The sequence below is a fragment of the Erinaceus europaeus genome, chromosome 8, assembly GCF_950295315.1.
Source record: "Erinaceus europaeus chromosome 8, mEriEur2.1, whole genome shotgun sequence".
NCBI lineage: Eukaryota > Metazoa > Chordata > Mammalia > Eulipotyphla > Erinaceidae > Erinaceus > Erinaceus europaeus.
In genome coordinates, this window is record NC_080169.1 from 105,908,936 (window position 1) to 105,936,016 (window position 27,081).

At 42.5% G+C, this 27,081-nt stretch overlaps 1 protein-coding gene across 4 annotated transcripts in view; it reads right to left on the minus strand.

Annotated features, from left to right (window-relative positions):
* The window catches only part of SLC35B4 (solute carrier family 35 member B4), a 37,604-nt gene extending 18,749 nt beyond the window's left edge, over positions 1 to 18,855 (minus strand). For 3 of the 4 annotated variants that reach the window (XM_060196602.1, XM_060196600.1, XM_007526544.3), the window contains exons 1-4: positions 18,575 to 18,855; positions 8,617 to 8,730; positions 4,824 to 4,926; positions 2,840 to 2,889 (exon numbers count right to left, since the gene is read on the minus strand). In XM_060196602.1, the coding sequence (XP_060052585.1) occupies positions 2,840 to 2,889; positions 4,824 to 4,926; positions 8,617 to 8,730; positions 18,575 to 18,651 (344 nt within the window). In that variant the 5' untranslated portion in view covers positions 18,652 to 18,855. Of the gene's footprint in view, positions 1 to 2,839; positions 2,890 to 4,823; positions 4,927 to 8,616; positions 8,731 to 9,081; positions 9,197 to 18,574 lie in introns of those variants that run through there. The other variant, XM_060196601.1, reaches the window with a different exon arrangement.
* Positions 18,856 to 27,081: the final 8,226 nt, after the last annotated feature.

A 27,081-nucleotide genomic window follows, 5' to 3' on the forward strand; every position in this document is an offset into this window, starting at 1 on the left:
TCACTGCATTACACAGCTAACTTGTGGGAATTCTTGCTATCTGCATGATGAACACTGAAAAGAGAATGAGAAGCCTTAGAAAGACAGATTCAAGATTGACTCAAAACAAGTTCTAAGGGAAACAGGTTTGAGACAGACTCTGACCTTTACTACAATATCACAGAGAATACATACTATAAATTATATATATATATATATATATATATATATATTCTTTATCCCTGTAATGAGCAAAAATCAAGTGTAGAAAGGACGCCAGCTCACCCCCAGGGTGAATTCTATACTACCCATTAGCATAGGAATCACAACAAACCTGACTGTGACATGTGCATACTTAAAGAATGTAGCCGTCAGGGGGCCGGTGGTAGCACCTGGTTGAGCGCGCACATGTTACAGAGTGCAAGGACCCAGGTTCGAGTCCCCCGTCCCCACCTGCAGGGGGAAAGCTTCACAAGTGGTGAAGTAGTGCTGCAGGTGTCTCTCTGTCTCTCTCCCTATCACCCCTTCCCTTTAAAGTTCTGGTGGTCTCTATCCAATAAATAAAGAAAAGGAAAAAAAAAAAGAAAAGAAAGAGAAGAAAGAAGCTAGCCATCAGTGATATGGCACCGGGGAATACATACACCTCAGGAGATTAAGGGTACAAGACAAGGGGCATAGTGTGAGAGGACAACTGTCCTTTAACATTTTTTTCATTTATTTTTTATTACCTCAAGGGTTACTGCTGGGGCTCAGGGCCAGTATGATGAATCTACTGCTCCTGGTAGCCATTTTGTCTTTTTCCTTTTTTTCCTTTCCCCTTCCCTTCTCCATCCCTCCCTCCTTCTCTTTATTTCTTATAGGACAGAGAGAAGTTTAGAGGGGATGGGGAGAAAGAGAGATACATGCAGACCTGCTGCACTACCCAGGAAGTCTCCCTCTGCAGGTGGCTAGTGGGGGTTTGAATAATATCCAGGTCCTTGCATCTCCAGATGTCTGCCCAATGATTATTCTTTTTATCAGTTTAAAATTGTATTTTCAGTTTTAAAAGTCTAGGTTCCTCCTTCAATCTGAACTGACAGCCACCTTTTCCAAGTTGCCCTGGGCAACAATATTGGGGCTGGGTACTGAATACACTGCAAAGTTGCTGTCAACTTGTACAGTGCTGGCCTTGAGACTCCAGACTGTGCTCTCTCTTCAGTGACCCTCTTCTTTGGGAGTCAGAAGTAAAGCTCAGAACAAAGAGGACAGATAAATCCTGAAAAATTATTCCACGTATTTCTGAAATGTCTTACCTTGTAATGCCTGCCCACCCTGCTGCCACTCCCCCCCCCAAATGGTGACAAATAAAAAATATTTTAATCTATCTTCTTGGTCATGTGGACCTGGATAAGGAACTTCCATTTTAATTGTTATAATCACTCCATGGTTCACTACTTTGCATAAGGTTTATAGTCCAGGATACAGAATAATGAAGGGCATGGTTAAGAGTAAATAGAGAAGAGAGACAACATAATGGTTATGCAAAGAGACTCTCATGCCTGAGGCTTCAAAGCCCCAGGTTCAATCCCCAGCACCACCATAAGCCAGAGCTAAGCAGTGCTCTGGTAAAAAATAAATAAATAAATGATAATAAATAAAAAAGAGTAAATAGAAATGTGGCCATCAAATTGTGGAATGAGGAACGTACTTTGAACTTGATGGGTTCCTGTCCAAGGTAAACAGAAGGAAAGGATGAGTTACTGACTGACTATGTTAGCCAGCTGACATGTGGGAATCCCTGCTATCTGCATGACAAACACTGAAATGAGAATAAGAAATCATAGCGAGATAGTGATAGACCCAATTAAGTGACAGTTATTTTCTAAGCTGCCATGACTGTCCCAAAGAGGTGATCACTACTTTCTCTAACAGCAGTCTCCCTCAGAACTTCTGAGAAGTTGGAAGTACTCCCTATCTGGGCTCTCCACTATAGTTGCCACTTGTGTTCTTAAAGTGTAACTTGAATCCTACTTCATTTAAAATCATTTAAATCTAAGTACTCATAAACTGCGAGTGGGTAATTGGTTATATGGGACAAAGAGGTTCCAAGTCCAGTGGGCATCTCAGGCTAGTAGAGTACAAAAGATGGAAGCTAAGAATCCTTACAGAGGCTGCCTCTACCTAGTCAATGGCCTGGGGTGGGGTGGGGAGTGGAGGGGAGGGAAAGAGAGAGAGAAAGAGAGGGAGAGGGAGGAAGATGGAGAGAAAGGGAGAGGGGGAGGGAGGGAGAAGGTTAGGAAAAGGGAGAGGGAGAGGGTTAGGGAGAGGGAGGAAGGAGAGGGTTAGGGAGAGGGAGGGAGGGAGAAGGATAGGGAGAAGAACTGACAGGGTTAGGGAGAGAGAGAAGAGGATTAGGGGAGGGACAGGGAGGGAGAGGGCTAGTGAGAGGGAGATGGAGAGGGAGAAGGAGGGAGAAGGAGGGGGAAGGAAAGGGAAGGAGACAGAGGGAGAAGGAGGGAGGGAGAAGGAGGAAGAGGAAGAGGAAGGGAGAGGGAGGGACAGAGAGGGAAAGGGAGGGAGGGAAAGGGAGGGAGATGAAGAGGATGGGAGAGGGAGGAGGGGGAAGGAGAGGGAGGAGGAAGAGAGAGAAGGAGGGGGAGAGGGAGAGGGAGGGAAAAAGGGAGGGAGGGAGAAGGAAGGAGATGGAGGGATAGGGAGAGGGAATGGGAGGGAGAGGGAAGGAGAGGGAGAGGTAGAAGGGAGGGAACACCAAGAAACAAGACAGATGGCTCAGAGCAAACTGATGAGCACTATAAAAAACTGGCTTATGGATGGTGTCTCAAGCACACCTGGATGTAATATATAAAAGTGGGTTATTTACCTTTTCTTCAAAATGACAATTCCCAGAATCATGTTGGCAATGAGAGAACCCTGTTTAAAAAAAAAAAAAAAAGACAATAGTCACAGTTGTCTAAAGAAAAAAAAAAAAGTAACTCCAGGCAAATATGAATAGGCACAGTGAGGAAAAACAGCTAGAAAGAAGGCAGTTAAGATAAATAATCAGTAAGGTGTGGGTATTTTTATGATAGCAAAAAAACCCAAAACATAAAAATCTATCATACAAAATAGTAAAATATTTAAAGATGAAGAGAATGGAAATGATAATTAATTCTTCACAACTGGCTATCGTTGAAGTGAAAGCTACCAATAATAAATTACACTATTTGCTTATTTGTGTCAAGTTTTCATGTATCTAACTTATAACAGCTTTTTGGAAGTTCCTTCTCACTCCCAGTTCTCATGAAAGAAGTTGTGCTGGGATCTGTCTCTTGTCAAAGGATGACAATAAATTCCTATACGTTTACTGCATGTCTACTCATATGTGCTCAATGATGTGAAGGCCATCCAATAAGTATAATTAGCTTGGGAAAGTCCTTTTAGCAACGTCACATTCAGATTCACAAACATCTCATACCAGGCCAGACTGTTATAGTTCCAGAAACTCACTTTGCATTCTCAAGCAATCCTCTTGAAGTCTCTCCTGCTCTCCAGAGACTGCTATTCTTGTTTTTATATAAATAACACACAAAATCTATCACATATGAGGTAAAGAAAAAAAGAAAACACCTCTCTTTTGGCAAATCCTGTCTTTATCTAGAATTGGTTTTTTCAATTTACTTAATGATCATAAGTTGTCTCTGCTTAAAAGATGAAATAGATCAGTGGGGCTAGGTGGTGGCACAAGGACCCAGGAGTTCCGAGACTCCACGCCCCCCTGCAGGGGGAAAGCATCCTGAGCAGTGAAGTAGTGTTGCAGGTGTCTCTCTGTCTCTCTCTCTCCACTCTGTACCTCCCCCCTCTTCTTCAATTTATCTCTGTTCTAACAAATAAATAAATAAAGTTCAGAAAAAAATAAGAGAGAAGAATGTGATTCATGGGCAAGAAATAAATGTATTTTTATCAAAAAAAAAAAGCAAAAAGGAAATGATGTGAAATACATTAAATAACATGAATATAGCCGTTTGAATATAAAATCAGTCAGGTAAGGAAATGAAAGATAAATTCTGTTTTCCAGGGAGATTTTAACTTTACTTTTCTTAATCACCCCTAAGACCTTAGATAAATAAAAGCAAACTGTCGGCTGCGCCGCTGAGGAGAAAGGAGACCTGGAGTGGAGAGGGAACACAATTCTTTATTCGCACAGGCACCTCAGAGTTGGGTGAGAGTGCAGCAGTTCGGGCCAGGTGGAGCTAGCCGAAATGGCCGCCTCTTGCTATGTGCCGCCTGCACTCTTCCGTTCACCGATGTGAAAAACAGGCAAGAGAGAGAGGGGCGGAAGAAGAAGGGCTTTATAGGGCAAAAACCGGGAGTGACGAGCCGGGACACGATTGGCTGTGAAGTGGACTTCGAGAATATCGTATTAACTCTTGCGGGAACTAGCACTAGCCTGAGGGGACATCTTCACAGCAGCAAACTACCCACTCCACATTTCTTTTTTTATGCCTTCTCAGATAAAAGCTATCCTCTGTTCATCCATGAGATCTGAATGCTTCTTTTTTCTTTTCTTCCTTTATTTTGATGGATCTGGGGCTTCATACACATATAATTTCACTGCTTCTGGGATGACTTTTTCATTTAGATGGAAACACACACCCACACACACACCTGATATCACAGTACCAGGGTTTGAACCAGACATGTGGTAAGGCATACACCCTGCCAGGTGAACTCCCTCTCCTGACACCCGATTTTTACAATGCAGACTTTAATTACTGCAAGACCTTACTTAGTTACATGTTTAATTTACCAACTTAAAAAGTGATACTTCTCAGAGGAACATACATGGGAGAGGGGGCAGTACTTACAGATCTGAATATCATATGCAGGGGCATAGCGATGTTCAGATTCAAGGCATAGTTGTTCACCACACTGACAGTGAAGAACATAGTGACCATTGTGGCATAGTACCTGAAGTGCAGAGAGCATGGGAGCTGCTATTACTAGAAAATCAAGCATGCAAGGAAACACACACACACACACACACACACACACACACACACACACACTTGGTTACAAAGTACTTTGCTTATTTCCCCTGTATGTAGAAACTGGATTGCTATTATAAGTGAAATCAAGTACGAAGCTAAGTACACATAAAAATACCTCACAAAGCCAGACTAACACCAACAGTTTGGATAAGAGTTTCGAAAACAGGAGTCGGGTGGTAGCACAGCGGGTTAAGTGCATGTGGTGCAAAGTGCAAGGACCGGCATAAGGATCCTGGTTCGAGCCCCCGGCTCCCCATCTGCAGGGGAGTCGCTTCACAGGTGGTGAAGCAGGTCTGCAGGTGTCTATCTTTCTCTCCCCCTCTCTGTCTTCCCCTCCTCTCTCCATTTCTCTCTGTCCTATCCAACAACGACAACAACTACAACAACAACAACAAAAAAACCAAGGGCAACAAGAAGGAATAAATAAATAAATAAATAAATAAATAAATAAATAAAAGAGTTTCTAAAACACTATCATTCATATTGGTTTCCAAGAACACAATTTTGACATTTTTCAAGCAACTTAAAAGTAGCCTTCAAAAATCGTTACCTGACACCAAGCGGCTTTTTAAAAGGGAAACATTCTTAATTTTGTATACACTCTTTATTTATTTTTTAAGAGACAAAGAGCTGGAAGAGACCATGCTACTGAAGCTTCCTTCAAGGTGGTGGGGCCTGGGTTCCATCCTGGGTCATGCCCATAATAAAGTAGCACAGACTCCAAGACAGCTATTTCACCTACCAAGTTCTATTATTATTATTTTTAATTTCCTTATTGGAGAATTAATGTTTTACATTCGACAGTAAATAAAATAGTTTGTACATGCATAACATTTCTCAGTTTTCCATATAACAATACAACCCCCACTAGGTCCTCTGAAGGTCCTGCATTCCCAAGTTCTATTATTTTAAAAAATTTTAAAATTTATTTTACCAGAACACTACTCAACTATGACTTCTGGTAGTGTGGGGGATTGAACTTGGAACCCTGGAGTTTCAGGCATGAGAGTCTTCTGTAGACTCACTTATGCTATCTCTTCGGCCCTCTAGCAGTCCTTTGTATATAATTTTCATAGAAATGTGAAGGTGGTTAAATCTCCCAGATATTCCCTCTATGAACTTTTTTATATTTACTCATTTTTTTATTTATGAGAAGCAGGGCCTGATACATGCACAATGTCACCACTCTGGGCCACTTTTTCATTCAGATAGTGAAGCGAAGCAAGACACAGCACTATGGCTTCCTGTGTTGTCACAGCATCTCCCATTTGACGCTGGGGCTCAAAACTAGGTCAAGTGCATGATTATGGAGGCACCCGACCTGGTATTCTCTCAGGCCCTGTTTATACTATTAATCTATACTAGTTCTAAAAAAAAAAAAACCCTGCTAACTCAAATGGTATTTTCCAGCTAGGAGCTGCTCAAATTAACTCACATTCTGTACAAGAATTTGACCTCTGAATTAGTAAGAGCACCATTTGTTTTGCTTAAATATTTCTTTCTTTCTTAATGAGGGGCAGAGGGAGAGAGAGAAAGGCCTAGAGCATCACTCTGGTATATGTGATGCCAAGCTAGGTATGGTGCCATCTCGTGGGCTGAGTATATCATTTGACTTCTGTGGATGTATATTTAAAATTAGGGTTCCTGATCCTTTGAGAGGACTTTTTGCTTGTTTGAAATATATAGGTCTTTAATTAATAATAAAAACTTGAAACATTAAAGAGGAAATCCAGTAACCCTACTACTTAGAAAAGCAGAGAGCAATGGAATACTACTCAGCTGTAAAAAATGATGACTTCACCGTTTTCAGCCGATCTTGGATGGACCTTGAAAAAATCACGTTGAGTGAAAAAAGTCAGAAACAGAAGGATGAATATGGGATGATCTCACTCTCAGGCAGAAGTTGAAAAACAAGATCAGAAAAGAAAACACAAGTAGAACCTGAACTGGAATTGGCGTATTGCACCCAAGTAAAAGACTCTGGGGTGGTGGGTGGCGAGAATACAGGTCCATGAAGGATGATAAATGCCATAGTGGGGGTTGTATTGTTAAATGGGAAACTAGGGAATGTTATGCATGTACAAACTATTGTATTTACTGTTGAATGTAAAACATTAATTTCCCCAAATAAAGAAATAAATTAAAAAAAAAAGAAAAGCAGAGAGAAAATACAAATGAACAACTCTAAACATATGAATGAAATAACTGTGGAATTTTACATTTTCATGTGTTCCTCCTGCACAAGAAAATACTTAAGCCTTTTATACTTAGCAGGCTAAACCATGTAAAGTGCTGATTTTTGTAGGCCCAAAAGGGTTGAATATCAGCAGATTCACATAATTTAATCTAATACACTTTAAAAGGGGAAAAGGACATTTGAAATAAGTGGCTAGAGAATGAAGAACCAAGTTGAGTCAGTTGTTGTTCAAGAAAAGTTGATCTTTGAGAACAGGTCCTTTCTCTTTCTTATCTCTGCAAATCTGCAGAGTGAGTCTCAAGTCACCTCCCCTGACAAGAAGAATTGTATCTCCCTGGGGGTGTAGAGCTCTGTAATTCCTTAGGCAGCTGTGCCAGAACTAAAGTAAGCCAGGCTGGAGGGCTAGAGAAGCATGATCGTGAATGACGACTACAATTTAAATGCACGGGGCATGGCTGTTTCACCATTTCTGCTACATGGTATCCTGCTGGTGACTGTGCCAGGCTTCTGGTCATATTTTCTTAGTCTTGTTTGGAAAACTTAAAAAAAAAAAAAATTCTGTTCCAAGATGGAGTTCACCAAGGCCTTTCTAGGTAGTTAATTCCAACTATTCCACACAGCTGCCTACCTGGCACTGCCTAGAAATTGCTCCTGGGGATGAGAGATTTTGATTACGGCTTCAGACAGAGAAAATAGCCAGGGGCCAGGGTGGCAGCTCAGTCTAATAAAGATTCAGACTCAGCTCACAGGTTTAATTCTGGCACCGCCTTCTGCCAGAACTCAGTAGCACATTCTTTCTCTCTCTCTCTCTCTCATGTAAAAAGCGAACAATCTATCATTTATTCTAACAGCAGCCCTGCTGGCTGTTGTCTCCCCTAGGTGAGCAGTTATGCAAATAAGGACAAATGGATGGAAACCAGAATCAACACACTTGCCTTAGCTTGCTACTCATGTTCTTTTCATGGCGATGAAATTCACCAAGCAGAAATCCAACTCTTTTTAAAATGAACAGTTCAGGGGGCACTGGCAGCGTTGTGTAATCAACTCCTCTATTCCCAAAAGCCATTTTTTTTAAGGGACAATGATGCCCTTCTTCAAGCCTATTTGACAGCTTTACCAGCATGCGAACTGCACGCCTAAAATGGTGAACAAAATGTGTGGTTGCACTAGGCCTTTAACACTATCCCCTTTACGCAATGATGATTTCTTTCACTGCTGTCATTTTCAGTTTTGTGGCAGGAATTTTATTTTAAAAATATATAAGATTTCCTGGACTTTTTTTTTTTCATTTTCAAATTTAGAAAATGAATCACTGTTCTTCTGATGTCTCCGATTCCTTTTTGTGTGCTTAATAGAAAGCCACTTAAAACAAACAAAAAAACAAGAGTGAAGAGAAACTTCAATGTATCCTACCTTATTGGGATAGCGGGCTGTTTCCTTCCCAAGTCAGCCTCAAAGAGGAAGCCTTCCACAGCAATAAATAAAAATTGTGCAAATGTCACAATGTTCCCACATCCTGGATGCGTCCTGTGTAGTGAATAGCAAGAAAAAAAAAAAAAAGAAGAAGGAGGTTCAAAAAGCTGAGGTGAAGGACATTAGAACTTGTAATATAGACTAGCATTCAGAGCAATGGAGACAGAGTAGATTTCTGTTACCCCATGGTCCTTTTTTTTTTTTTTGTAAAGCTCAGATTTCATCTCAATGGAATATTGTTACACACTTAATGATCTATTATACCTCACAGAGAAGAGGATAGAGTTCGTATGTTTATTTCACTGTCCCTTACATATAACACTGTCCCTCATATAGTTTGTGAGTGAAAACTATTTGCATATGCTTATTCCTAGAGCTATGAAGCACTTTAGTTCTACAGCTTACCGTAGGGAACTGGTCCTATGTTCTTATGGGGCCAGAGGGTGTTAGTCAGGATCCTGGAATGTCTCCACATCCTTCAGACCAGGAATCACAGTGATGACTACTGTCAATCAGAGAGTCTTACTCAGTCCTCAGGACAGAAGCACTACCTCAGAGAGCTTACCCACAGGGAGAACAATTGATTTTTGAGGAAGAAGGGCATGTGCTCTCCTTTCATAAGTTTCCAGTACAGATACACAAATAGTACCTACCTAAGCCAATACACAATACCTCTACGGATGGGTCATCAATAAAAATTATCTAGGAAGGGGGGATGAGAATGAAGAAAAGACTGAGAAACAGTAGCTTTTCAGCAAGAACAGTGTTCTCCAAACTCTAACCAAGGGAGGCTGGCTAGTGGCGCAACAAATTAAGCGCACATAGTATGAAGCACAAGGACCCGCGCAAGGATCCTGGTTCCAGCCCCCAGTGACCCACCTGCAGGGGAGCGAAGGGGTCACTTCATGAGCAGTGAAGCAGGGTTGCAGATGCCTCTCTGTCCCTCTCCCAATCTATCTCCCCTCCCCTCTCAATTTCTTTCTGTCCTGTCCAATAATCAACCATAACCTTGGAGGCAAAAAACACAAAAACCTGTAACCAAGTTTCAAATACAATAGACACTCTATCAAGGTCTGTTTAACCAAACCTCTTCAGTGGTCTGTGTAAGGGTTGGAAGCTTCCACAGTGACTGTCAGGAAAAAAAATGTACATGATGGAAAAATTACTTCCGGCATCCTTCTTGTGGAAAATGGTAACATGTGCATAGTTTTCTTGAAAATGTCCTCCACTAGGCTCTGCTCAGTCACTGGGAATAAATACAAAGTGGGAATCCGTGGATTTGTTTTAAACTCTTCTGTTCAAGGGACAGGGCTGATTTAAGACACTCAACTCATTCTAGGACCTAATTAAAACTGTTAGCGTACATGTGAGTGACAAAGACAAGGAACTTCAGCTCTAGATATAGACTAGTCCAGTACAGTGCCTGAGAACTCTTATGTCAGAGAAGCCACCCCTTGTCAGGTTTGATGGATTGGTCTGGTAGGGCCCTAGAATCTATTTTTTGAAAGCTTCCCACTTGGTTCTACCATGTAGCACAGTTGAAGACCACAGGACCACTTGGCGGGTGAATGTGCCAGAGTCACTAAAAGCCCCAGGTTGAATCCCTAGTATCAAGCCAGAGCTGAGTAGTGCTCTGGTGGATAGCACAATCAAGTAAAATAATAACCCCACCAAGTTCCACAATAATTAAAAGTACACAGTGACATGCAAAGATCCAGCTGGCACCTTGGGGCAGTGGAAGTTCATTTCAAGTATATTTAAATATAGTTGTTGTTTTTTTTTTACTTAATATATATATTTTTTGCCTCCAGGGTTAATGCTGGGGCTCGGTGCCTGCACCACCAATCCACTGCTCCTGGTGGCCATTTTTCCCCTTTTGTTGTCCTCGTTTTTTAATTTTTTCTTTTTAATCGCTGTTGTGGTTATTATTGTTGTTGTTGTTGTTAGATAGGACAGAGAGAAATGGAGAGAGGAGGGGGAGACAGAGAAAGACACTTGCAGACCTGCTTCACCACTTGTGAAGCGACCCCCCCCACCCACCCCCCGCAGGTAGGGAGCCTGGAGCTCAAACTGGGATCCTTATGCTGGTCCTTGCGCTTCACGCCACATGCTACCACCAGATGCCCCTAGTTTTCTTATCTTTAAAGTGGCAGCGATATTAGTGCTTATCTCATTAGTTTATTGTACAGTAAGCAAGTCAGTCCCAAAAAATACTTAACATAGTACCTGCCACAGAGGAAAAAGGGCAAAGATTAGATCATGAGGATCAGGATCTAGAAGCTAGCATATTGGAAGGTCTTCAATCTAAGGATAGTAAACCTTTTAAAGAAATTCACATTGACCAATTTTTCTCACCCATAAAATGACAATGATCTATTTTGAATGTTATACTGAAGAGTCAGTGAGAAAAGGTAAAGTGCCAAGTACAAGGCTTAGCCCAGCTGGGGTTTATTGGGCTTTTTATAGTTTTTTTTTTTTTTAATTTGTGATCAATAGTAGATTACAAGGTTGTAAATTCCACGCCACACCCACCGTCAGAGTTCTATGTCCTCACACTTCCACCTCCCAAAGATAACCACTATAGTTTTCACAAGTCTTAGAAACAGTTTGCTTGCTTCTTCTTCTTCTTTTTTTTTTTTTTTCTTTTTCCAGCTTCATGTGTATTCATTTTCTAGATTCCACATATGAGTGAAACCCTTTGAGAGATTTTATGGACAGTCCTTAAGCAAATAAAAATAGAATTACCTTATGAGCCAGCAATACCATTCATAGGCATTTATCCAATGGACACTGAAATACTAGTTCAAAGGGACATATGCACCCCTTTGTTCATAGCTGCATTATTCACAATAGCCAAAGAGTGGAAGCAGCCTAAATGCCCATCAACAGATGACCGGTTAAAGAAGTTATGGGATATATTCCATGGGATACTACTCTGTAATCAAAAAAGATGATATTGTGTCCTTTGGGACAAAATGGATGGAACTAGAGGAGATTGTGTTTAGCAAACTAAGAGGTGAAAGACAACTGACTGGATGGTTCATTGGGCTTTCCTTCCTATTTTCTCTTTATAAAAGCTTAGGTCAATTCAATGGGAGAACATGCCAGGCATACAGTTAGGTGCTGGCTGAGAAGACAGCTCCAGTGTGAATGGGGTCTTTGCAATGGAAATGAAAATAAAATGAGGGAAGCAAACATGGACAGAGCAAGTGAGAAACCAGTCCTATGTGGGGTTCCTGAGAGCAGCACTATGTTCTACCTGGTGTCTTGGACAATTGGATAAATGTGGAGATGCCTCACTTAAGTCAAATATTAGAACTCTGCAAGAGATAAAAGGAAATCATCTAGTTCAAAAACAGTTCACTTTACAAGTGCATCCTTTATGAGAAGTCTTTTATCTTCACTCTTGGGGCTTGGTACTATTATATTAAAGACTCTCAATGCCAAGTTAGGCAAGTTTCCCAGGTGACATAGCAAATAAATGGTGTCTGCAGACTCCTCTATTATTGTTGTTATTATTTTACGATTCAATAGTTTTCGGTATGTTTAGAGTTGTGCAGTCATCACCATTATTTAATTTTAGAACGCCTACACCTCCCATCTCCATAAGGAATCACTCCACTCCCCCTTTTTGCATCTCTTGACAACCTTAAAATATCCACACGATATTAAACTTCCTTAAAATACTCACATTATCCTGGTGGCAATTAAAAGAAATCAACAATCATCTTTAAAGAGAAAGAATTTGGCAACTTACATCTTTGTATTTATTCCAGATATAAGACACTTACTTCCTTGTATTAAGGGGGGGCTGGCTGGGACCATGGAAATCCCAGGACCACCAATTCACTCCAGGGGCTGAAGAGAACAGGCCTTTCTCTGTGGCTGTTCCCTTTACCAAAGCCTGTCTGCATCACACAGGGTTAGCTTCCCATTGGTCTGCCGCGATGGCCAGGGGTGGTTTCCTTATTAAAACTCCTCCCACAATGGGCAAAGTATTTCAGTTGTGCTTTCAAGACTTCCCATCTCCCATGCAACATTCAAGTTCTTCCTCACATGCATGGGGAACATGTGTGCAGCACAGTGTCTGAGTTTCCAGGCCTGGCTCTCCCTGTGTTTGTTCCTGCACTGACCCCAGCACTTAGGTCAACATCAGATACTTTGTTGGTGGGTAGCTTAGGGAAAGCAGCAACCTTCCCCCTGCCACCTGAAAAAGGCCTGGAAAAGGGACCAAAAGAAATGCCAGGGGGGCGGGCAGTAGCACAAATAGTGAGAAGCTCAAGGATCCCAGTTCAAGCCCCACTTCCCCACCTCCCCACCTGTGTGTGTGTGTGTGTGGGGGGGGGGGGATTCATAAGCTGTCTATCTTTCTATCTTCCCTCCTCTCTCAATTTCTCTCTGTCTTATCTTATTAAAAAAGGCGGGGGTAGCACAGCAGGTTAAGCACACATGGCTCGAAGTACAAGGACCAGCCTAAGGCTCCCCACCTGCAGGGGGGTCGCTTCACAGGTGGTGAATGTAAAAGGCAGTAGCCTTGAAATTCCCTTTTTATGCAGTTGTTTGTTTGTTAAGTGCTTTTAGTATGTCTTGCTGAGTGAAGTAGAAAAATTCCTTGCCCCTTCCCCCTTGAATAAACAGGACCTAATCAGTTAAGGCCACCCATTGTTTTAAGGACCCTACATGGGGACAAGCCTTATCAGGACCTTTGCACAGACTTTGTGGTATGCTGTCTACCGGATGGGTGGTCATAGCCGATGGCAGGAGGATGTGCCTGGTTGAATTCTATTGGTTGTGTGATCTTACTATATTTGAAACTAGCCCGCGCTTTGCTTTGAATGGATCATGCTTTTGCTAAGTTTGAAATGATTGGATCTTGTGTTTGCTATAGCCTGTTATTGGATGTAGGTTGATAAGGTGATGTGCTCCCCCTCCCTGAGTGTAGTCTGAATTCCTATAAATTGTATGGTTTGAGCCCTGTTCGGGGTCGAGCTTGGTAGACTAACACCAGTCACCATCTCGGCCCGGATTGCAATTCGTCAATAAACATCTTTGCTTCCTTACAGTGGATGGTGGTTTGATTTATGCTCGCTAACAGTGAAGCAGGTCTGCAGGTATCTAACTTTCTCTCCCACTCTCTGTCTTCCCATCCTCTCTTGCTTTCTCTCTGTTCTATCCAACAGCAATAACAACAATAATAATAACAACGATAAACAACAAGGGCAACAAAAAGGGAAGAAATGGCCTCCAGGAGCAGTGGATTCATAGTGCAGGCAACGAGCACCAGCGATATCCCTAGAAGAAAAAAAAATAAGGAAATGCCCCAGATTTATGAGTATTCATCTTCTAACCTGCTACGCTACTCAATGTATTGATGATTTCCAGTAGCTTTTTGGTAGAGTTTCTGGGGGGTCCACTGGGTTTAACAATTTATCATCTTCAAATAATGGTAATTTAACTTTATCCTTTCCAATTCCTTTGGTAGCTCTTTCTTGCCTGATTGTGATGACAAGGATTTCTAGGATTTATTGAATAGCAGTGGTGAGAGTGGACATCCTTGTCTCATTCCTGATCTTAGGGGAAAGCTTTCAATTTTTCCCCTCTGAGTATGATGTTAGCCATGGGTTTGTCATATATCGCCTCCATTATGTTGAGGAATTTTCCTTGCACTCCCAGTTGAGGGCTTTTATCATAAATGGGTATAGGGTATGTGGTCTTTATCTTTCTTTTTGCTGATGTGGTGGATTACATCAATTGACTTGCAAATATTGAACCACCCCTGTTTTCCAGGGATGAATCCCACTTGGTCTTGGTGGATTATTCTCTTAATATGTTGTTGAATTCGATTAGCTAGTATTTTGTTGAGGATCTTTGCATCAATGTTCATCAGAGATATGGTGTATATAGTACCTCTTATGATCTCGCAAGTCAGCATTAATTCATAATAAGAAAAAATAAAACATAAAAGAAAAAAGGGAAGGGCCTAATAATAGAGCCCAAAAGTGCCAGTGTGTCTGCATATCCTGCCGCAACACTCCCTCCTTACCTGACTGCAAAGGTCATAAAATGCAGATGAAGGCAGATGTGAGCATCTGAAGACAGGGCTGACGCTCATCCCCTGAGGGTCCCACTCTTCCCCTGAAAGGACTGTGAAGCTTGGGAGACCAGGGGACCCAGGGACTTAGTCTCTCCCTTTATTGGGGGTCTCCATGCCTACAGCTTGTATTTTCTTTTTTTATTATTTTATTTTTTTATATTTATTTTATTTATTTATTCCCTTTTTGTTGCCCTTGTTGTTTTATTGTTGTAGTTATTATTGTTGTTGTCGTTGTTGGATAGGACAGAGAGAAATGGAGAGAGGAGGGGAAGACAGAGAGGAGGAGAGAAAGATAGACACCTGCAGACCTACTTCACCGCCTGTGAAGCGACTCCCCTGCAGGTGGGGAGCCGGGGTTCGAACCGGGATCCTTATGCCAGTCCTTGTGCTTTGCGCCACCTGCACTTAACCCGCTGCGCTACAGCCCGACTCCCTCACAGCTTGTATTTTCTTCTCCTTTTCTGTCCTCACTTTCTCCCAATAAATGCTCATCTTCTTGAAACATGACTGGCTCTCTTTGTGATTCTTGCATCTAAAAGTCAGTCTAGAACCCCAAAAGTGGGTGCTGAGGAATGGCCCCAGTTAACTGCTCTATTCTCCTCTTACAACTTGGTTAAAATAAAATGGGAAAAAGAAAATGTTTCAGATCCGTTATCTGATGTAAGCCAGACACTAGCTTGCCTAGTTAGCAGAGGTGAGTACCCTATTGCCAAGGTAGAATGCAAGATCTTTCAAGAGGGAGAGCAAAGCACTCATTTTCTCCTTTGCATCCTCACTGAGCCCTGCATTGTGCTTTCTATTTGATGAGGTTCTGATTACAGGTAATGGAAATCAGAAGAAGAAAGCTAGATTTGTTTTTTAATTTACAAAACCAGCTAAAAATGTCTCTTCTCCTTGGCAAGTCACTTTAACAATTCCATTTCCATTCAGTGTTCAACTTCCCACTGATTAAGGTGCCTACTGTTTCCAAGGAAGTTAATAGGAAAAAAACATGGTTCCTGCTCCATAGGAAAATGCATGAACTTCCCACTGCGAGGCCCAAGATGAAGTCACAAGTACTAGGAAGGAAAAATCCAGCAAGGACCTTACAAATCATCCAAATCTTGATGACCTTATCAACAGCAAAACAAAATTTTATCTTATTGATCAATGGCATGCAAAATTGAGACTTCGTTGCCAAAACAAATCAGGAAAAAGCTGCCATCTTGTCTGGTGTACGATGTATTACATTAGTAAAGGTGCCCCGTAATATTTTATGAAAATCTAGTGCTATATGAAAAACTCAGATTTGAAAATAAAAAAAAAGAAGTGATGACTTATTTACATATTATTTTATGTTCTAAATAGACAGTCTTATAATACATAAAAACATTCTGTGAAAAACTTATCCACAACAACAAGAAAAAAATTCAGAAGGGGCAGCTGAATACAGGTCTGTTTCAGGTTTGCAGGTCCATTTCACTTAGTCCTGCTTCAACGGTTGAGAGAACAGTCTTGGGGAACAACCAAGGATTCACCACCAGTAAAGGAAGGCTTCATATGCTAATACATTCTGACACAATACATCTTCTGGCAAGACTTAACTGAATGGCACATTTAACACAAACATTATACTGTTAACACTCTGACCTTTACATCCAGAGCCAGTCTGGTTTGTTTACTTTGACACGTTAAAAATCAGCTGTCCAAATGGCTTTCTTTGGAAGTGGAGACTTTTCTGAAATTCATTTGCACAATATATCCCTCACCACCTACTCCCAAGGATGATAAAATCATCATTGGAAAAAGTTACCTCCCCCCCCACCCCAAGTAGATTGATTGCTTCACAATGACTGCAATGCCATCAAGAAAATAAAGCTCTTTTTCCGTAGGTACCACATGAGGTACTTGAGGGGTTGCTTACTTTCAAAAACAACAGGGAGCTTGCAAAAGACCTCGGATAAGGAGTTCTGATAGCTTGAGTTCCACTTGTGACTCTGCCACTTACAGACAGTAAAAGACCATCTAACTTCCTGGCATCTGAAAAGAAAACAGATGACACTACACCTGTCTTGCACATAAGATTGCTTGCTCATCTTGGTCAAAGGAAATGGTGTAGGTTCAGAAACACAACACCAAGGAGCACTACAGATATTTTACAGTTGGAAAGAGGAGGCCCAAGCGAGAGGCTAAGTGGTTTGCAAAAGGATGACAGAGCCAAGGCTGAAATTCATAACTCTGATATTTTTTAGTGTTGAGCCTTTTCCAGTCTACCTGTTGTCTCTTCTGGAACAGCTTCTATCCGCTGAACTTTGCACACCGCTACTCCACATTATTTGCAAAGCACCTCCATAAAGCTAGCCTAGTTTCCTTTTGGGAAAGTGTCACAGTCTTAGTTTATAGTCACACCCTCAAACTGCACACTTTCTAATTTTAAAACTGTATGCCTTAAAGCTGGAATGCCTTATCGGTCAATTGGATGGCTCTTCTGCATAAGTAAGAACCCAGTTTGGGGATGGTGCGGTGGTGCACCTTGTTGGGCGCACATATTACAGTGCTCAAGAACCCAGGTTCGAGTCTCTGGTGGGGCCCTGCAGGGAGAAAGCTTTGCAAGTGGTAAAGTAGTGTTGTAATTGTCTCTCTGTCTCTCTCCCTATCTCCCCGTCGCTATCAATTTCTAACTGTTTCTATCCAATAAATAAAGACAATAACAATAATAAAGGGGAGTTGGGCAGTAGCACAGCGGGTTAAGCGCAAGGACTGGCGTAAGGATCCTGGTTCAAGCCTCCAGTTCCCCACCTGCAGAGGGGGTCACTTCACAGGTGGTGAAGCAGGTCTGCAGGTGTCTATCTTTCTCTCCCCCTCTCTGTCTTCCCCTCCTCTCTCCATTTCTCTCCGTCCTATCTAACGACGACAACAACAGTAAGTACAACAACAATAAAAACAAGGGCAACAAAAGGGAAAATAAGTAAAATTAAATTTAAAATAATAATAATAATAATGAAGAAGAAGGAGAAGAAAATCCAGTTCTGAAGAAGGAGGAGGCGGCGAAGAAGAAGAACCACCCACGTCTCCTACATCACTGAGAGATGTGCTTGGGCTGAGAACTCATATCTGCCTGAGGTCAAAAGGAATGATCTGCGGGTCATTTGTTATAAATGAGCCTTTTTTCTTCATTATTTGTTTTATTGTCGCGGGGACTTCAGTGCTCTAGCTGACTTTTTCACAGAGAAAGGGGGTCGGAGGGAGAGGGCATGAACACCACAGCGCCAAAGTTTCCTCCAGTAAGGTGGGGGCCCCCGGCTCACACCTGGATCATGCATGTACCTGGCAAAGCAGGCATCCTCCCAGGTGAGCTATCTCGCTGACCCACACATGCAAACGTTCTCTGCCGCTTAGACACAATTAGATGAATGACTTTCAAAGTTAAAAAGCTCTGCACAAGACTGAGACGGGGGGGGGGGGGTGGCGCAGGCAGGGTCCAGAAAAGAATTGGAGAAACCCTGGGTGCAGTCACGAGCTCCCTGCCAAGTGTGGACCAAGCTCGCGAACAAGTCTCTAGGCTTCAACTCCCGAGTGTGACGAGGCTACGAAACCAGTATCACGAGCGATCCTCCTCGCCCCCTTCCGAGAGATGCTCAGCATGGCCGGGTGGTGCAGTGAGCAGCGTCCCTCCCAGGCAGCCCGGCCTCCCCGTCCGATGCCGGCGCCTGGCGGGTGGAGGCGCGCGGCTTCCGGTGTGTGTGTGTGGGGGGGGGGGCACCTGTCATCCCGCCTCCTGGGTGCAACCCCAGGAGAGCCGGCGCGGCCCACGGGGTCACTCACCGGACCAGGAGCTCTAGGAAGATGACGTTGCTGCAACAGCCGGCGAAAACCAGGCCCACAGCGAAAGCGGGGCGCATGGCCGGTGCAGGGGAAGGGAGCGAGCGCGCAGAAGTGGCGCACGCTTATTCCGCTACCCCAGGAAACCCGGCGGCTGCCTCGGCCGCGGCACCGACCATCCCCGCGCCCCGAGTCTCCCCCGTCCCGGAGCGCGGCTCTCTCGGGAGCCCACAGCGACTCGAGCAGCTGTAGTTCGCAGTCAGCCCAGGTCCCATTCATCCGAGGGGGCGTCCGGGCCCGGAGAAGACTACAAATCCCAGGATGCTGTGCGCTCCTACCTCATTCTGTGACGTGTCTCAACTCCACCGGGCAGCTTTACCGGAGAGGGAACTGGAGGGGCCGGGGAACCCGTCGTGCCTCGCGGGATAGGAGGCCGCGAGGCTTGCTGGGAAATGAAGTTCTAAGGCTGTCGGTGTTGATCCTAAGGTAGCTAGCTAGCTGCCAGGGGTCTTTCTCTGAAAGAGCGTTGGAGCGACACATTTTTGTTTATTCATTATCAGTGTTCTGCCCTCTAAAGCAATTCTCCTCAATTAACCGAAAGGTGAAAATTTCTCTGAACTCTTGGATTCAGGACGTTCTGAAGTTGAATCTCATAGTTCAGGCAACTTTCTTGAGCCTCAGTTTCATCAAAGTAAAAAAAAAAAAAAGAACAGTGATGTTTACCTAGGCTATTGTTGTGAGGGTTTAAAGCTATGATCACGTCAGGTTCTTGATAAAATGAATCTTGTGATTAACTAGAATTTCTATATGACCTTACATCCTACATTTCCAACAAGCTCCTGGGTGATCCCTGGGATGTCCCTGTCTGAGAACTACACTTTGAAGAGCAGATGCCTATAAAACAGTTGGCTTTGGAGACCTCTCCCCCCAGTCTGATCCCTACCAGTTAATCTGTCCTTAAGTCCTCCATGCTCATAGCAGCTGGACATCCCCTACCCCTGACCTATAATGTGAGCAAACTAACTTATCTTCATTCCTTCTTCACTTTACCACCAAATAGTTTTAAACCTATAACAGCAAAAGCTGTTTAAGGGCAAGAGACTGGCACAAGTTAATTATGGCCTCTTTGGTCACTACCTCACCAACCCTAGTATTGATTAGAGTCCATCTGGACTCCATCCTTGGTTTACCACATAGATATGATGGGCCTAGACCTCTAATGGATCCTTCTCTCTGCCATCACTGGTCACTTACATCAGGAACATCATCATAAGTCCTCTTGTGGGCCTCTACAGGACCTTGCCCTCAATACAGAACAGCAATGGTGGGGACTGTCCCATTCTTTGAATGGAGGTTGGGACAATCTACACTGCAACATGAGGAAGAGTGGTCCTGAAATGAGTGCAGCCTAGAATGTTCATAGTTGTGACCATGAACAGTGAGCTCAGAATGACAGGGATGCAGAAGTTTCACAGGCTCCTGTGCCAAATATGAATAGATCTGAGCTATTCATATAAGAATATGAATAAGATCAGTGGGTTAACAGTTAATGGTATTTGCCGATTTTCCTCATGATTGGGAGCTACGCTCTGCCTTGATCCAGTTTTGTAGTCCTATTTTCAACTATGACACCATCTTCCCAGACAAGTCTTAGCCTACCTGTATGTTGGGCCAGGCAAAAATGACTAAAGTGATGGGCCCCTTGGGATATATCTAAGACGGACTGCCTGACTTCTTCCCTCACGAAGACCCTTAGTTCTATCTGCTATATTCTGACCTTTAGGTTCCTGATTATTAAACAAATTGGCCTACTTTATATCCTACTGCTTTTCAGACACCAAGTTGTTGAGTCTACCATGATACCACTCTGACTTCCCTGGGCAAATAACCTCACCAATGTGTCCTGGAACCTCAACTCCCCAGATCTCTACCTCACTAGGGAAATATAGAAATAGGCTGAGGGTATGGATCGACCTGTCAATGTCCATGTCTAGTGGGGAAGCAACTACAGAAACCAGACCTTCCACCTTCCACACCCCATGAGGAATTTTGGTCCATATTCCCAGAGTGATAAGGAATAGGCAAGCTTCCAATGGAGAGGATGGGCTATGGGACTATGGTTGTGGAAATCATATGGAATTGTACCCCTCTTATCCTACAATCTCCTTAATCATCATTAAATCACTAATAATAAAAAGATAACCTATATACCCAATCCAAGCCTTTTAATCCTCAGCCAGCTTCAAGAAGTACACTGATCAAAGACAGATTATAGAAAGTCATTTCAAATTTTAATGACCTTTTAGTTATCTAAGCCATATGCCACAAGCTCATGTTGATTTTGAAATGGCTTTTGCCAATGAATGCTCCATCCTCTTGACATTTTCTTGTCCCTCTGCTTATAAGATAGGACTCACCTTTTTATCTTTCTAGCTCTCTGGCTTACTTTTTTGTTTGTTTGTTTGTTTTTACTTCCTCTGCAGGATGTTTTGGTCTTTGCCCACTGAACTCTCCTTATAAAATTCAATTATTCAGTCCCTCCTTGCTTTAAACAATTTATTTTTAGAAATTTTTTTTTATTGTATACCTTAAAAAAAACTGAGCATAATATGCTCAGTTCTGGCATATTATGTTGCTGGGGAGTGAACCTGAGGCCTTTGGTGTCTCAGGCATGAAAGTCTTAGTGTAGCTATTATGCTCTCTTCCCAACTGAACACTTAATTTTGGTGATCTCATCACTGTAACTTCACTTACTACCATATTTAATTGTGATCTTGTGTGTATGTATGTAGGTATACATACCCCAACCCCCTTGTGCCTTAAGTTACTAGCCATTTACTTGACACCTAATCCAGTATAACCTTGCAATCTTCTCTAACCTTGCACCAATATATACACATTTCATTATCTGGCCTCCTATATAGATAGACATTTATTTCATCATCCACCACTTAATCTTTCTGAGAAAACACCGGAAGTATTTGTACAGTCTTCTTTCCCACCACACATTAATTTGACATCTACATTCTGTGGATTTTGCTTCAAAATATCTAAATTCCAGCCTCTCCTTTACATTCACATTGACATCCACTTGTTGTCCTGTTACAGTTTCCAGACATACTTGTACACCTTCTACTTGGACCTTATTTCGTCCATACCATCTCCTGACTGGGTTTCCAAAAACAAACTCAGTTTCTTTATATCATAATTCTGTTCTGAGAGGTCTGTTGCAGTGATCTAGTACTCTGTAGCAAACATTCAAAAATAGTGTAGAACAAAAGGACATGTTTCTCTCTCTTACATGTTGTCTATGTATTGAAAAACGATCAACACAGAGCCGGTATGTTTTCTGTTGAGATTCTCAAGCAGTCACCGTCTGATGCCACTTGAGACTGGGATGCACCACCTGTGTGTTGGGTAGTTGCCACCTCCCCCTGGCTTCTTCTTATCCATATGCCTATATAGGGATTTACTGATCCAAAGGTTTGGTCTATTTACATAAATCACTTTTACATAAAGTACTCCAGGGCATTGGTGGTTCAGTTATAGGATTCTCGCCTGTTCCGCCCCCTCCTTGTCACACTCTGATTTTCACCAGTCACTTTTCTCTCCACCCTCTCTATACCATATCCTGTTTCCACCCTACTTGGAGAGTATAAAAACAGCTGCTCTTCTGATTAAAGACACTTGGAAATTGCTTTCCGGCTCTGAGAGTTCCAGAGTGTATCTCCTGTGGAAGTTGGTGCAGCACGAGTTCCTGATCCCTCTCCCACACAGCAGCCTAGATCAGCTCCAGTTGAGTTCTCTCCAACCCAGAGAGCACTAGCTCGGGAAGAAGTACCCTCAGGCTATCCCGGCATATGGCGCCTGAACAGGGACTGAAATAAGCCCTGAAACATGGACCGGCATCAACGTGGGACCCTACCCACCCATCGTCCAGATAAGTAAACTTGGCTACCCATCCACCATGGGTTGTCTTTCTACTTATGAAGAGGTTTGCCAAAGCCTCTATTGTTTCATCATGAGACAGTTAGTCTGTCTCTGGAACATTTTACTCTGGGCCACATTTAGGTTCCCTGACCGGGAACTTTGGTTTCTTATGACTGGGATCATAGAGCTTGGGAGATGCACGGAGATTTCTCCTTGGACTTTCTGGATTCCCTCTCTCATGTTTCCCGAGGAAAAGGACTACATTTCGCTCCAGGCCATAATTTCGTTCTTTATGACCGTGATCGTAGACCTTGGGATATGCATGGGGATTTCCCCTGGGACTTTCTGGACTTCTTCTCGAATGTTTCCCGTAGAGAAGGACTACTCTAGTTTGAGGAGCATTCTCGAGTACCCTGGCAGTTCCCAAGTATAGAGACACGTGGTTAGTTCTACTCTCCTGATTGGATTCTTTCTTCGATGGGAAGACGCTTTTAAAAATGGGTACCTGAAGCAATCCAGCAGGAACAGTCAGAAACACCCTAAATGGAATTTCGAGGACCTTTTTGGACTAGGTCGCCCTCCGGGGATTCTTAATCCTACATGGTGAGATCTTGATAATCTGGTTCAAGTTGCGTTTCATAAGAGAATGATTTGAATGACTGAATTTTTGTTTGACATTGACTTAAAAAAAAAATGCTGGACGCAGCCATGATTTCTAGAGACATCCAGAAACAGTCCAAAAATTGTTCATTCCCCCTTTTGATTTCTTTTTTAAGTCTTGATATCAATATGAAATGTTTAGTCTTAAACTGTGTGAGTAAAGATGGTTCAACTATGACAGTAGTTCTAAATTCACATTTGAAATGATATATCTTATTTACAAGTTTTTCTCCTCCTGTGTGTTATAAACTATATGTTTAATATGCGTGTTTCAAGTTTGGTAAACATTAACTTGACAGTTAAATTGTAACTTCGAAGTTACATTTTTACGAGAAGAGGTAAAATCAATTCATTTAAGTAACTGAGTGTTTAAGGTAAAACTCTAAATATTCAATGTGACAATTCATCATCTCCTAAGTTAAAATACAGATTCTCTATACAGGACATTTTTGGAGGGCCCCCAAAAATGTCCTGTAAGCTATCTTGTGGAAATTAATCCACAACAAATTTGGCATCAATCTGATATTGTAAATGTACCAAAAAAAAAATTGTCACTAAAATGTGTTAACTCTAGTAACCTGAGTTTGCTTAAAAACCCAATGTAAAAATAGTCAAGAATCAATATATGTAACTTAAACTCGGTATAAAAACTTTGCTATATAAAGACTGCTACATGAGGTCACGTAAGATGACCTTTACACAAAATTATAAAGATACCTAAACCAGTTATAATCATTGAGTTATCAATTGTAGTAAACTTCTAATTTGTTACAAAGTTTTTTCATAAGTAATTGACTACAGCTATGACAAGCCTTCGCATAAAGAAGCATCTGCTCATATAGAATCCCCAGAAATCCATCTTGGACCCCTGACCTCTGACATCACCCACAATTACAGCCATCCCCTGAAACCCATGATGTGACCTGACACGATCTGGAGAACCTGATTCACAGACTCCAAAGGACAAGACTTTCCTACTGCCTTTCTCTCAACCATCGGTGTCTGCTCTTCCTGCTTCTGTTTCACCCATCATGTTTTGGCGGTTCCAGGTCACTCTCTACAGAGAAGAAAAGTTCCGGTGGCCATCCTCCTCCATCAAGATAGAGGTGTGGCATTTATTTCCTGGCCGTTGACATTGGACTGATGCTTCTATAGAACTTGCTGGACACTCCTTTTATACTGCTGGACTTCTTGAAGAATGACTGTAGCAGTTCATAGAACTTACCGCCAGCTGACTCGGGATTTTGCAATACCAGATCACCCCTCTAGCCCCTCAGCTTATCAGGCCCCCACTCCTCCACCCATCAGGCTCACTCTGTCTCTTGCTACTCTTACTTATCCCTCCGTCTTGTGCTAGTTCTTTTTAAAGACACTTACACACTATCATTCTGCTTTCTTCCCAACAGGTTTCCGTTCACCCCTACACTGCTATTCCCCTGACAGAGATGAAGCCTTTTACAGACATTGACCAGTTATATATGGCCATTAAGTAAGAGGAAGATGTTGGGGGAATTGTGAGGATATGGTTGAGCTTGGAAGGGCTTGAGCCTGAGGGGTGTGTCAATCCTGTTAGTCTCTCTCTCCACGGAGAGGTTGAGCAAGGAGGGACAGTAGAACCCCAAAAAAGGTGTGCCTCTTATCAGTCTCCCTGCCTCACAAAGTGCCCCGCACTCCTGATACTATGGCAAAAAGTTAAAAAGAAAGGGGGAGATGTTGGGTAGTTGCCACCTCCCCCTGGCTTCTTCTTATCCATATGCCTATATAGGGATTTACTGATCCAAAGGTTTGGTCTATTTACATAAATCACTTTTACATAAAGCACTCCAGGGCATTGGTGGTTCAGTTATAGAATTCTCGCCTGTTCCGCCCCCTCCTTGTCACACTCTGATTTTCACCAGTCACTTTTCTCTCCACCCTCTCTATATCACATCCTGTTTCCACCCTACTTGGAGAGTATAAAAACAGCTGCTCTTCTGATTAAAGACACTTGGAAATTGCTTTCCGGCTCTGAGAGTTCCAGAGTGTATCTCCTGCGGAAGTTGGTGCAGCACGAGTTCCTGATCCCTCTCCCACACAGCAGCCTAGATCAGCTCCAGTTGAGTTCTCTCCAACCCAGAGAGCACTAGCTCGGGAAGAAGTACCCTCAGGCTATCCCGGCACCTGTGCACATATTTTCCCACCTACTTGGACACACTCTCTCTCTCTCTCTCTCTCTCCATTAAGGAACACAGGCAAAGGGAATGTTTCATAAGCAATAGAGCAATGCTATGATAACTCCTCTCTCTCTGTCTCTCCCTCTCTGTCTTTCACCCTCAGTCTGGAAAAGGGGGAGGAAGAATCCACTGGGAATACTGGAATCACGTAGGCTGAAAAGTCACAGCAAAGTTCTGGTGGCAAAAACAAAAACAGTGATCTATAAGGAGACAAAGAATTATCAGCATCTTGAATGCTCTTAGCACCCCCTCCAATTCCTCATACCTCCCAGGAGTTGTCACTATTTTTACTTACTAATACCAGAGATTAATGTTGCCTGTTTGAGGACTTAACATAAATGGAACCATACAGAATATTTTCTTTTGTTTCTGTCTTTTTCACTTAATAAATAGTTTGTCAGCCCATAGATATTACTGCTTGTATTTGTAGCTCCCTTATTCTAACTACTGAAAGCATTCCTCTGCATGAATAGACTACAGTTTATTTATTTGTTCACTCAATGATGGGCATTTTAACTATTACACATAGTACCAACTATTATGAAATCTCTTGTAAACAGTTTTTGGTGGTCTCACATACACGTTTCCTCTTGGTGCCAGCATATTCATCATGTCCAATAAAGAAACAAAAATGTTAACAAGTAAAGTTTAAAGAATGACTAGGGGGGCCGGGTGGTGGTGCACCAGGTTAAGCACACACAGTTCAAGATACAAGGGCCTATACAAGGGTCCTGGTTCATGCCCCCAGTCCTCCACCTGCAGGTGGGTCGCCTCACAAGCGACGAAGCAAGTCTGCATGTATCTCTCTTTCTCTCTCTCTTTATCTCTCCCTGCCTTCTCAATTTCTCTCTGTCCTATCCAATAGGAAAGAAATGGCCACTAGGAGAAGTGGGTTCATAGTGCAGGCACGAAGCCCCCCCAAAAGAATGATTAATTAGTAATATATAAAAGATTCGGTGATGTAAGGAAATAAGTAACTTCAAAGATTATACCAGGCATTGGCACATACAGCTGAGTGTACATATTACCATATGCAAGGATCGGGGTCAAGTCCTTGATCCCCACCTGCATGGAAAAAGCTTCAAGAACAGTAAAGCAGTGCTATAGGTGTATCTATCTATCTATCTATCTATCTATCCCTCCTGTCTCAATTTGTCTCTGTTCTAGCAAAGAAAAAGAAGAAAAAAATTGGTTGCTTCATCATGCAGGTACCATACCCCATTGATAACTCTGGTGGCAGAGAAAGAAAGAGATAAAAAGAAAGAGAGAGATAGAAAGAAAGGGAGGAAGAAGGAAAGAAAGAGAGAAAGAAGGAAAGAAAGAAAGAAAGAAAGAAAGAGTGAAAGGAAGGTAGGAAGGAATGACAGATGCCTCCAACGATATAGGAACCTTATTGCATAGAACTGAGCAGCAGACCAAGAAGGAAACAATGTGTAATTTAACTTCTCCCCCACCCACCCCCCCAAAGCATGAACCAGGCCTTCCTGTGGAGAGTGGGCCTATAATCCTAGCCCACAGAAATTCATTGAGGTACTGATAAAACTCAGTTCAACCAGGAAACAACTGGTGGAAGTCTGGTACTATCTAGGAAGCTTGGACTCTAGCAGAATTTTCTGGTAACTAGCTGTAAGGCTACTGCTGAACTCACTGAGGTAAGCACCAGAGGATGTTCCTGGTAGAGTAGGGACAAGAACAAATAGAGGAACC